This window comes from Oratosquilla oratoria, chromosome 21 (assembly GCF_046742065.1).
Source record: "Oratosquilla oratoria isolate Oo_2021 chromosome 21, ASM4674206v1, whole genome shotgun sequence".
NCBI classification, from domain to species: domain Eukaryota; kingdom Metazoa; phylum Arthropoda; class Malacostraca; order Stomatopoda; family Squillidae; genus Oratosquilla; species Oratosquilla oratoria.
Window position 1 is genome coordinate 18,555,721 of NC_134797.1, and position 13,452 is coordinate 18,569,172.

The 13,452-nt window shown below is 38.9% G+C and overlaps 1 protein-coding gene across 2 annotated transcripts in view; it reads left to right on the top strand.

Moving 5' to 3' along the window:
- The window catches only part of LOC143036727 (solute carrier family 23 member 1-like), a 55,752-nt gene extending 47,550 nt beyond the window's left edge, over nucleotides 1-8,202 (top strand). For both annotated transcript variants that reach the window (XM_076204379.1, XM_076204380.1), the window contains exons 10-13: nucleotides 777-1,016; nucleotides 2,966-3,101; nucleotides 3,518-3,644; nucleotides 4,741-8,202. In XM_076204379.1, coding sequence (XP_076060494.1) covers nucleotides 777-1,016; nucleotides 2,966-3,101; nucleotides 3,518-3,644; nucleotides 4,741-4,852 — 615 coding nt within the window. In that variant the 3' untranslated portion in view covers nucleotides 4,853-8,202. The remainder of the gene's footprint in view (nucleotides 1-776; nucleotides 1,017-2,965; nucleotides 3,102-3,517; nucleotides 3,645-4,740) is intronic.
- Nucleotides 8,203-13,452: the final 5,250 nt, after the last annotated feature.

Genomic DNA, 13,452 nt, shown 5'->3' on the forward strand with positions numbered 1-13,452 from the left:
TACATGCTTTTTTGTGTTACCCTCGGCAATTGTAACTGTAATTTCAAACTAGGTGTTCTTTTCATTATCTGTATTTCATGTATTTGATTCATTGCCAAATAAAATTATTATTATTATCCCATGAAAAAGTCTACAAGAATCTCCCCCAAAGAGCAGCACATGGAAATTATAAGTGCATAGTCCACACAAGAGCCTTCAATCCTACCCATCTCTCCCATTGTATAACATAAACACAATCAAATGAGGAAAAAAATATAAATAAATGAATAAATAAATAAATAAAAACACCAGCAGAATACAACTCAAACATTTACAAGAACATACCACCTGTACCTCACAAAATAACTTTGGCTGTACTTCCTCCACCTTTCCACAAATGAAAATCTGACAGCTAGTGACTGCCCCCAACCTCCTCCTACTTTCAGATGGTGACACAGAGACACAGTCCCAATTCAATACAACAAAGATAGTAGTCCAGAGTATCTTTGCAGAGACCTCTGAGAAGACCCAGGGACCACTAACAGCCACAGTGGGGCTGCAGGGTTTCAGTCAATAAAACCTAAGGCAATAACTATTATTATAATTTACCTCTTTGTGTGTTGATTTACTCTTTTTATTTTAGTTTTATTTTTATTTGATTTTTACCTTATTTCTATTAGTTTGTGATGTTAAACCATATCATCATCAATAGTTTTTGCATCCAAGTTTATTATAGACCAGTAAGTTTCCTTTATGCTTTGTCATTGTAATCCACCATAACTGTAATAATTTTTCAGGTTGGAAGCCGCCGGGTGATTCAGTATAGTGCTGCCATTATGATATTATTTGGAATAATTGGCAAGGTTGGGGCATTTTTCATCACTATCCCAGAACCTATTGTTGGTGGGATTTTCTGCATTGTCTTTGCCATGATCGCTGCAGTGGGGCTATCAAGTCTTCAATTTGTGGAACTCAATTCTTCCAGGAACCTATTTGTGCTTGGATTCTCAATGTTCTTCGGCCTGGCCATACCTATGGTGAGTTGTTTTGGTTTTATTCCTCATGAAATAATTGTAATACTGGTTGACATCAAATGAAATCTGATACATTTTCTTAGATATTGGGAAAGATATTTCAGAAATTACTTTTTTAATAATGTTGGACTTGGATTTTCTGGGACTTAATTAGAATTTGGTTACACACATGAAACTTTAATTACTACACCACAAACATACCTTTAAACCCTTAGTATGTGGAGCTAATTTAAATAAAACCATCACATTCACTTCACTTCTGCTTACAAAATCTTTACGAAGATCATCCTACATTGCTCTGCACTAACTCTTCTCAGACAATGACACAAATTTTCATCCTTGAGTGAAATATGTTGCTAATTAATTGAAAGCCATGGGTCTTCTAAAAGAAAAAACCTGGGGCAATGGATTTATTGGAGAGTGATATAAATTACATGACAGAAACTGTAACAAGTCACACTAACATGATTGCAGATGATCCAAAGACCAAATCAATCAATCTGTTGCCCTAGATCTCTCTTGCATGAGATCCACAGCACCCAGGTGTGTGGAAGGCAGAGATGGATGTTGTGAACTTGAGGTGAGGACCAAGGATGAGATGGACAGATAGGGTGAAGGTGGCCTTGATTAAAAGGGACATGTCTGTTTACCAGGGGAGAAAAATGGAAAAAGATAGGTGTGAGTGGAGAATGACTTGAATGTGCTATAAATTCATGTGGACCAAAGAAATATCTCTGTCTTCTCTATGTTTGCATAAGGGGATGAAAAAGGAGGGTTGCCATCTAAAACACTGGATACAGACACTAATTTTTTTAATGTATGAAAATGATAGGTAAACAGTTCTATGCAGGAACCCTAAATCATACTCACCCATCTCATTACATCACATGAGCACAACCAAATGCACACAACAAAAAACTACATCTGCAGCATGCTCCTCAAACATTAACAATAACCTACCACTTGCACCGCACACTTCCATACAAAAACACATTCACACTCAGATCACAAAATAAGCACTTCAAATCCAGCCATGAAATGCTCTACTCCATCAAATCCCTTCAGACATTTACCCCACAGAAAAATCCCTTCCAAGAGAGACAACAAACACACTAGCATGACTGAGCTAAGGTCACCAACCACTAAAACAAAACCCGCAGCCATCACAAACACATCACACCCGCTACACTACATAGCAGAACACCCACACACACCAAGAAACATTAAAACAACACCCAAAGACCTGTATCACACACAGATATTCTCTTCTCTTCCTCCACAACCACCAAATACCAGCCTCCAGAAACATATTCATAATCATATCACTCACCGCTCCATTAACACACTGAAAGACAACACATTGCTGCATGCCAGACCCCCTGATATCCATCATTCTGAATCCTCTCTCCCACGAAAGGACAGAGTCCACCTGGCCAGACTTTGGTGTGGCCACCATCCAGCACTTCTAAGCTACCAGAAGAGGCTGGATGACCGCATTGTGAACAGCTGCCCAGGATGTAACACTTCACCCCATACCATACAACACATAATGGAAGACTGCATTATACACAATCATGCACGCAAACAACACAACATACGCTCTATAAAGGATTTGTGGGAAAACCAAGTTTCGGCTGTGGCATTGCTTGGGGAGACGGGACTGCTCGGACAGACAGTCTAGGGAATGACAACAACAACAACAAAAGCAATACGGGATAGGCCTGGCCACAGAGACAAACTACCCTAAATGCAACCATCACAAAGAAAACAGTGAACACTTCATCCTATACTGCCACATATCCAGACAACACAATATTTCTCCCATGAGTGACTTAAGAACCAATCCGGCAGCTGTTGCTGGTTACTTGGGATCCATAGGTCTCCTGGAAGAGAAATCTAGGGCAATGGATGGATTAATTGTCCCAAGGTTTGAAGACTTTTTCTATTTGCAGTGGTTCAACACACCTGGTAATGACACAGTAGTGGACACAGGCAGTCTCCTTGTCAACCAAGTCCTCCTTGTACTTCTGAAGACATCCATGTTTGTTGGGGGATTATTTGGCTTTATTTTAGACAACACTGTACCAGGTAGGAACTTCAGTTTTGATGAAAGGTGTATGTGTATTTTACAATAAGGATAAGATAACATCAAGAATGGGACCACCTTTCCTCTTGGAGTTATCATTCTTTTTCAAAGTGGGTTATGCAGGGATAAACATATGTGGTTCAGTGCACTGTTGGCATGTATGACCAGAGTCCCTCCAGTTTCCTCCTCAGTCACTAATATTGACTGCACTGGTGGTCTTCTTCCATATGTAATATTGATTACATAAGACTTGCTAGTCTTTTTTTTTTTTTACTCATTTTTTCCATATGTCCAACCCATCCCAGTATACTTTAGTCAACCCTATCTAACACAATTTCATACTTATGCCTATATTCACTATTTAACACCTTGTGTTCTCTTTGTCCAAGTGATTTTTAACCTAACATAATATCAATAGGTACTGACCAGGAGAGAGGACTCATTCAGTGGAGAGAACAGTTTCAAAGTGCAGGCAGTGTTCCTTCATCAGCTACATGTGATGCTTCATGTTATAACCTCCCCTTTGGAATGCACTTTGTCAAGAGGTAAGTGTATTCATCTAGTTTTCAAACAACCAGTCTGTTGTCCGAGTTCTCTTTGATTGGAGACTTGCAGCTCCAAGGAATCCTGCAACAACCAATGGATTGGACCATAGATCACTAAGAGAAATGGTGTACTGTGAAGTTATGATGATCATCATGATGACAATGACTGTGATGATGAAAGCAACCCTAGAATATTCAGTCTCTTTATATGATTTATCAAGACTTGGGACCATTTTAGATGCTGCTCTCCGAATTTTCTCTATGTTGTTTATATTTTTCTTTTTAAGTGGTAAACACACCACTGCAGCATATTCCAGTCTAGGGTGGATCAGGTTTTTAATTATGTAGTGCAATCATACTCTTATGTTTTCCCCACTAATCCTTTTCATGTGTTTCTGATCAATTTTCCATCATCATCATTCCTAAGTCTCTTTCTGCTTATACTTTTGTAACGAGATCATTACCCATTCTATAGAGCAGTGATGGCCTATTGTTACACTCATATCCAATATCTTGCATTTCTTCATACTGATAATTATTTCTCATTCTGGCTCCATTCATATACCATCCAGATCTTCTTATAGCAGCCTACAATCCTTTCCTCATGACTTTTGAATAATCAATGAGGTATTCTCAAAGAATACTCAGAACCTTTCTTTAGGCTTTATTCAACCAACAAAACATCAATACAGTCTGAAAACAAAACAAAAAACAATATAAGAAAACATACCCATTTTAATCAGGTTAACAAGTACAATTAGTTATATGTGGACAAAACAATGTTATATAAAGCCCAGATCACCACAATCAATAAATAAGCATAACAGGTCAAATTACCCATCATGTCATTATCATACACCAAGAACATTACCAGTTCTAATATTGACCCCTGTGGGGAGGGAGGGAGGGAGAGAGAGGGGGGGGGTAAGAGAGGGGGAGAGGGAGGGAAAGATAGAGAGGAAGAGAGAAAGAGAGGGAGAGAGGAATGGAGAGGGAGGGAGAGAGAGAGGGAGGCAGGGGGAGAGAGAGAAAGATATATCCATCCATGAAAAGGTGTCATTTTCAAGATACAGTAGTTTGTTTCCTTCTTTTTCAGATGGTATTGGACTCGTTTCTTCCCTACATCTCCAACTTTTATGGGTTGGGGCAACACCAGAAGACCAAGCATAATGTGCCCCCAACCCCAGGAAGAACAAAACAAAGTTTAAATTTTTAATATTTGGCACAGAGTAATTATAAGAGTATTTACAACTTTACATGTGGGTGATGTATATTCTACAGATAAACGTACATTAAAACTGTATATTTAGTTGTATATTTCAGTGCTGTCACATAGTGCCTTATGGGTGCTACTATAGCGTGAGGTCTACCACACTATAGCATATCTACCTCCTGTTTGTACTATAGCGTGAGGTCTACCATTTCCATACATTATTTTTGTGATAAACATATAATTTGTGAATATCCTAGGAATGACTTAGATAGATAACTGGGTTTCTAATTACATTCATATTAAAGGAAGAAAGGTAAAGATAAACATGTTATCAAATATATATCATATATTTCCATACATTTATTTTAGTGATACACACTTTATACATCTAAGAATGGCACACATAGGTTAGGTTACATTAGGTTAGGTCAGGTCACATGGACAGGTCACATTTTTTTATGTATTTGGGCAGGTCACATGTTTGATGGACAGGAGTAGGGAGCATCCCAGAGGAACACGGGTCACGCGATAGACCTCAGGCTGCACCTGGGTAGGTGACATATGGCAGTAGACCTCATGCTATAGTAGCACTGCCTCGTGTCTCCATTAAAGCCTGTGAAGCCAGATTGTTTAGATCTTACAAATAGGCTGGCAATTTTTTCCCCTTCTCCCCCAACATTGACCAAGATGATGTTAGTATATATGCATGCATACACACACAAGTACTGGAAATGGATAAAAACTGAAAAAGATCATCAATAGATTACTCTATGGGAAACGAGTGTCACAAAAGCAAAGGAAGAGAAGGATCTTTAAGTGTTGGTCATGGATATTTTGTCATCTGATATTTCAGTAAAATCGTGGGTGAAATGTACAAACTATTTACAAACCATTTCACTGCATACAATGCCTGATCCACCCTAGATTGGAATATAGTAGTATACACAATATTTACTATAAATGCAACAGAGGAGAAAGATTTGGGAGTGTTGATAAAAGACAACCTGTCACCTGACAGACATATCAGCAAGATTGTGGGGGAGATATATGGACTACTGCACATGATTAAAATGGCATTCCATTATATGGATGAAAATATGGTGAAAAAAATAATCGAAACCCTGATACATCCAAGACTGGAATATGCATCAGTAGTATGGTCCCCACACAGAGCAAAGGATATAAGCAATATAGAGAGAATACAAAGGGCAGCAACCAAACTGGTCCCCAGCCTGGCAGATAAACCATATGAGGAAAGGCTAAAAGTACTGGGTCTGCCAACTATTAAAGATCAAAGAAAGAGGTGACATGATTATGGTGTTCAGGTCATTAAAGGGGATAAATTGCATTGATAGAAGAGATCTCCTGATTAAAGATGGGAAGGCTTTATGAGGTCATGGAAGTAAATTATGAAAGACCACATGTAGAAAGGATGCAAAGAAATAGTTTTCCATATAGATGTATAAGTGGAATAGATAGATATAGCCCAAGCTCGAACAATACATGAGTTTAAATCTAAATATGATAACTGGAAATCAAAGATATAAATTAAGTTGGAACCATACATGAATTTGAAGGTTTAGGTATGTTAGAAAATTAGAGAATAGGAGAGGGGGCCCAATAAGTGTTGCTCCTTTTCTGTATATTACAATTAGGTAAATACAGTAATCTCTGCACAAAGTGGAGAATATAAAAATTATCAAGAAAATACAAATAACAGTAACAAAATTTGTTCCCATAATTGCAGAGAAAATATATGAGATTAAGAGCACTAGACCTACCATAATTGAAAAAAAAAAGAAGAGGTAACATAATAAAAGTGTTTATGTCATTAATGGGAATTGATAAAACAAAGATCTCTGTTTAGGACAGGAATATCACAAAGTCATGGGACAATTAAAGAAGACCACATGTCTGAAATATGTAAAAAAAAAAAAAATCTATAAAGATGTATCAACTACTGGAACAGCTTACATAATATAAGCCAAATTAAAATCAAATGAATTCCAAATTAGGTATGATAGTTGGAGAAAAAGACAGTACCCCAAGAGTGTCATTCATCTCCTGTTTATTATAATTAAGTAACAATCAAAAAGTAATTAAGTAACAAAAAGTGAAAGAAGGTGATGAGATGTACAAGGGGAGAAAGTGGCAGCAGACTGGAAGTGAGCATTAAAGGAGGGAGACTGGAGAAAGTGGATAGTTTTAGATACCGTACTTGGGTGTGAATGTGGTGGGAAAGGGAGGAGTGGAGGTGGAGGTAGAATATAGATTGAGAGAAACAAGTAAATGCATTGAAGGATTAAAAAGTGCAACGAGAAATAGACATTTGGGAATGGATGCTAAGAGGAGATTGTACAAAGGGGTGATTGTGCCGACAGCACTGTATGGAGCAGAAACATGGAACATAAGAGAGGAAAAGAGGAGTTTGAATGTGTTTGAGATGAGGTGTATGATAGGGGTTACTAGGCTGGATAGAGTGTGAAACAAGGTCAGGAGAACAGGGGTGGAAATGGAGTTGAGAGATAGGGTTGATGAAAGAGTTTTGGGATGATTTGGACACATGGAAAGAATGAGTGAAGAAAGATTAGTAAAAAAGGTGTGGAAGACAGGTGGAAGAAGTGAACATGAGGGGACGACCAAGGATGAGGTGGATGGATGGGGTAAAAGGGGCACTGGGGAAAGAGGGAAATGTCTGTTGAGAAAGGACAGGAGAAGACAGAAGATATGGTGAATGGTTGTGTATGGATGATGCTGTGATGCATGAAAGGGAGTGGGTGGGCGATGGGGGGATGAAAGAGGGATGTGTGAAAAATAATTTGATGAAGCCCGGGGGGGGTGTCACCATTTAATTAAAGTGGTTTGATGTGGATGTGCTGTGTCCTGCAACACCACTTCTAACCCAAGGCAGTGGGCAAGATGCAGGGATGATCCATCATCCAGGAGGAGCCAAGATAAGAGGGAAGGAGGGGGTTGAACGGGAATGGAAGTAGAGTACGTGGAGATGGAATGGGTGGGAGTGAATTTTATGCATTTGTTTATTGGCTGCCTCCCTTGTAAGGGGGAAAGCCTTTGGTATATGTATGTTTTTTGGCTACCTCCCTTGTAAGGGGGAAAAAGCCTTTGGTATATGTAACATTGTAACAATCATCAAATACAGATTCACATCTATATGTTACTTTTTTTTTTCTAACAAAATATCTAGTGACATCATGTCACCAATGTTGTGATTTTGTCAAAAGCATTTCATTAGTCAATATAAATTCAATAGTCATAACTTTGTTGTCATGGAAACAGTGAACACTGTTCTGGTTTCCATTTAACCTGAATAAATTTTGCAATAACTACTGTTGTGCTATTTACCACATTATTTAAAATGGTGTGGAATGGGTGGGAGTGGGTGTATGCCTCTGACTTGGCTACCTCCCTTATAAGAGGGAAGAAGCCCTTGGTACTTATAGAATTTCAAATTATAAATGCTTCTTACATCTCAACAATTCAATAAATATAAAATGATAAACAATATAGATTTAATATATCTAGACTTTGCAAAAGCTTTTGGAACTGTCCCCAACAAAAGACTATTTACTAAATTAGTTTTACATGGAATAAGTGGTAGTCTATTAAGTTGGACTAGACTAGTAATTGGTTAAATTATCAAAAACAGAGTTATTATAAATGACAAAACTTCTAGATGGAAAAATGTCACGAGTGGAGTTCCTCAAGGTTCCATTCTTGGGCCACTTCTATTCATAGTACAGTCGAACCTCGAAAGCCCGGACCCCGAATGCCCGGACCCTCGTATGACCAGTCAAAATGAACAAAGGGCGGACTTTTCAAGCAAAGTTCCCTATTTGTCCGGTAGGTGGCAGCGACGGCCGTACACGTGTACTCAAACCCGGTCCAGTCAATCCGCCACCAGGGCTGCCGTTTCGTAGAATTTTGTACCAAAACGTAGTAAAATAGTGGCATGTGGCAACTGCACAAGGACATGAGGAAATTTTTTCTACATATCAGTGGGCTGTTAAAAACGTTCAAAAACTCAAACTTTTGTTTAAAAATCATAGAACTAGTTATCAAATAATAAATGGTACATCAAGATATGACTTTTATTGGTAATTGTGTTACTTATAAAATATTATACCCCAAAAGATACGTTTTTACCGTGTAGAAAAAATTCTACGCTAAAGTGTCAGCTTTCTTTTAGCGATAATAATATTAAAAAAAAAATTATTTTATATCTTACTGAATATGTTAGGGCATGGGGGCCTTATATACATTCAAGAATAAAAAAAACTAGAACCAACATTTTGTCAAAGTTTGACAAGTATATCTTGCTATGAAAGTCTGCACACGCCCGAGAAAAATGTGTGCCCCGGTATGGCAACACTCCCATTCTACACGGCAGTGTAGAAAACACGGCAACCCTAGCCGCCACCACTGTCCCGCGTGCATACCTTCCGATATTTACAGTGTACGTAATAAAAAATACAGTACAGTACACTGTATATACAGTACATTTACATGCCTGTATTACAGTTATTACAGAATTATTAATATTATACCATCATTATTACAGTATTGTTATTATTACAGTGTTAGAGTATTATTCTTATGTGTTTCTATGCCATATCATACATTACCTATACGTATACCGCTATGAAAATCTACGGGTGTTAGGGCGATATTTTCGATGACCGGACATTTGGCATGACCAGACGACCCTTCCCCCCAATTAGTCCGGGCTTTCAAGGTTCGACTGTATATATAAATGATATAGACCACACACTGAAATCTATTGTCTCCAAATTTGCTGATACAAAAATGTGCAGAATGGCAAATGATCACTTAAACCAGTTAGATATTTAAGATTTAGATAAACTACAGCAATGGTCTGAAAAGTGGCTTATGCAACACAAGTAAATGCAAGGTTATGCATATAGGTAAAAATAATAGTAAGTATGATTATGGCTAAGATAAGAGGGAGGGTGGGGTGGTGTGGAGTGTATTCAGGGATGAATGGGTGGAAATGATTTTATGCCTTTTCCTTTTTGGCTACCTCCCTTGTAAGGGGGAAAAAACCTTGGTATATGTATGTATGTATGATTACAAGTTATTTGGAAATTCATTAACAAACATGGATAGTGAAAAGGATCTCACTATTATCAACAATGATCTCAAATCATCTAAGCAGTGTATTTCAACCTCTGAGAAAGCAAATAAGATTCTAGGACAAATTGTTTGATCTTTTGACTTAAAAAGTCCATCTCTTATTAACAAGCTATATAAATTATTAGTTCATTTACATTTGGAATATGCTGTTTCCATATGGTCACCATACCTCATTAAAGACATTGACACATTGGAAAAAATAAAACAGCAATTCCAAATATCAAAAATCATACAAAAATTGACTAAAATATATGAATCTATTTTTCCTAAAAAAAACATAGACTCAGAGGTGACTTGATACATATCTTTAAGATTCTATAGGGAACTGACATCAAAAGTGACAAAATCTTTACACTGAATCAGACATGAAGTGATGATCTCAAACTGTCAGGAAATAGACTTAATTTGGAAGTGGGTAGAAACAACTTCACCAACTTTGTAGTTAATGAATGGAATAAACTTCCTGCAGAGGCAATGTAATCCAGTTCAAAGCTTTAAGATTTATTTAGATAAACACCCAAGTAAGATGTACACGAGTTACCCCCAGATTCTGTGGACTGGTTTTATCATATTTTCTGCATTTAATGTTACTCAGAGTAAAAGAGAATGAGTAATACAGCAGTGACTTTATATTCAATAATGTGAGTAGTGTGATGCAGAGTACACATGGCAGCCGATGCTGAGCACAGGATTTTGACTCATACTGAAGTGGTTAAAGATCACTCCCTTAGCATATAAAAGTATAGCGAGGCTTTACTTTTTTCATTATGTCCTCTCTGTCCTTTATATTTCGTAGCATTGTTGCATGTACATCAGATTTTGTGTGCACAAGAAAACTATTTCCTCCAAAGCGTTTTATGCCTGGTCTTTTCATATGACCAAGTTTTTGGTTTAAATTTCTTCAGTCTGAGATTTCCACAATCACTGAGTTGTTATGATCACCCACCTAGGTGGATCGGGTGATCTTGATAGATTGGTATTTTTTTGAGGGGTCTTCATTTTGGTCAGGAGGTTTGTATATGTCCAGATACATAGGATGAGAGTCTACCAGCGAGCACTGCACTTCCATATTTCTGGGTGTAAACTCTTTGAAAGCTTTCATAGCATTTTTGGCATTTGAAAAGATTATCCATGTTTCAAAATACCTATTTCTCTCTCCAGTCTATTTCTAACTTCTTTTATTGCTCCAAACTTAACAAATTCTCCATAAATAATATCAAATCTCAAATTCAATGGAACCTTCTTTACCAATCAAATAATTTAGAATTTTCATTAACCCCTTCACTCCAGGCCAAAATCTCGCTGGCGGCATTAGCCGCCAGACGTGCGATGTTGCGTCATAATACTCGCATGATAAAAAATAAAGTTACCACTGTATTGCTCGCTCTCTTTCACCCGTGAATTTTGATAACCATAGAAAATATGATGAAGCCAGTTTAGAGTATGGGGGTCACGCAGGTACAACTACAATATATATAATCAAGACGCCAACAACAGCATCCCCGCGTATCCACTTGTTCCTCATGACGCCTACATAGGCATCATCGTATCAAAGGGGTTAAAATCCGCTGTGTATGGTTCCAGTTATTACATACATATACCAAGGCTTTTTCCCCCTTACAAGGGAGGTAGCCAAAAAGGAAAAGGCATAAAATCATTCCCACCCATTCCATCCCTGAATACACTCCACACCCCTCCACCTTCCCTCTTATCTTAGCACCTCCTGGATGACGGGTCATCCCTGCACCTTGTCCACAGCCCTGGGTCAGAAGCAGTGTCGCAAGACACAGCACATCCACAGCAAGGCCACTTCATTAAATCGGCAACCACCCATGCATAAAGGAGAAGATGGGGAGAAATCCCTTTGGGCTGCATCAAAATTTGCTCACACATACTACCTCACCCCCCCATCCCCCCCACCCATTCAACCTCATGCATCACATCATCCATATACAACCATTCTCCATTCATCCCTGTCTTCTGTCCTTCCTCAACAGACATTTCCCTCTTCCCCAAAGCCCCCTTCACCCCATCTATCCACCTCATCCTAGGATCTCTCTTCATGTTCACTCCCTCCACATCTGCCTTCCATACCTCTTTTACTAGTCTTTCTTCACTCATTCTTTCCATGTGCCCAAACCATCCTAATACTCTTTCATCAACCCTATCTCCCAACCCCCTTTCCACCCCTGTTCTCCTCCTCACCTCCTCATTTCTCACTCTATTCAGCCTAGTAACCCCCATCATACTTCTCAGACACCTCATCTCAAACACATTCAAACTCCTTCTCTCTTCCTCTCTTATGTTCCATGTTTCTGCCTCATACAGTGCTGTTGGCACAATCACTCCTTCATATAGCATATTCACTCTAAGCATCCATTCCTCATTACACTTTTTAATCCACCAAGGCATTTACTCACTTCTTTTCCTGCCACATTTACACCCAAGTATCTAAAACTATCCACTTCCTCCAGTCGCTCTCCTTTATTGCTCACTTCCAGACTACTGCCACTTTCACCCCTTGTACATCCCATCACCTTACTTTTACCCACATTTATCTTCAGCTTTCTTCTATCACACACTCTCCCAAACTCTGTCACCAACTTCCTCAATCCCTAATAATAAAACATTTTCCAGGTCCTTTTCCTTTTCAAGGTTATCAACAATAGGGTTTTTGGAGTCCCTGCTCCATCAAGAAAAGTTGTAGTGGCAGCAAGTCTAAAATAGTGTACCCATTTTGGAGGATTGCAGTCCTCCTATCCTGTGCGACTCAGCACAGGAAAGAGTACCTGTGAGGACCAGTCTTCTGCTAAGGAAGGGCCGCCTCCCTTAAGGTGAGCACTGATCAATAGAGGTAAAGACCCTCCCACCATCAGCCCCGGGGCTGGCGCCCCCCATTACCCACAAATACAGGGGACTTGTAACTGGATCCCCGGGACCTGACTCTTGACACACAGAAGTCTGCACCCCGAGGGGCCTGCCAGGGGGTGAATGCATCAAGATATTGAGTAATCAATTCCAAAGTTCAAGACAAGCCAAAGCCATCAACAAACCAAAAGATGAAGAAGGGATGAATGAAATAGAAGAAATAGGTCAGACTACAATTTGTTGTGCCAGCAGTCGAGAAGCGAGGTCACCAGTGACATCACCCTTTGGTTGTCGTCACCTAAGTTCCCCCACAGCGTCAACGGGTCAGGTTTGGAGGTAATTTTTTCTTTCTTTTTTTTCTTTCTCTCTCTGGATGGGATCATAACTCAATCCAATGAAGAGATATTGCATTACTGTCTCAGGATTGTTAGTGTGGGGCACTGAAGGACAAGTTCAGTGTCTTCTGTGTAGTGGTTGCATTTGGAACATTTTGACTCTGTGGACAGGTCAATACTGTTTTAATGCTGGATGGTTATTGGTTATAAGGCCCTGCTG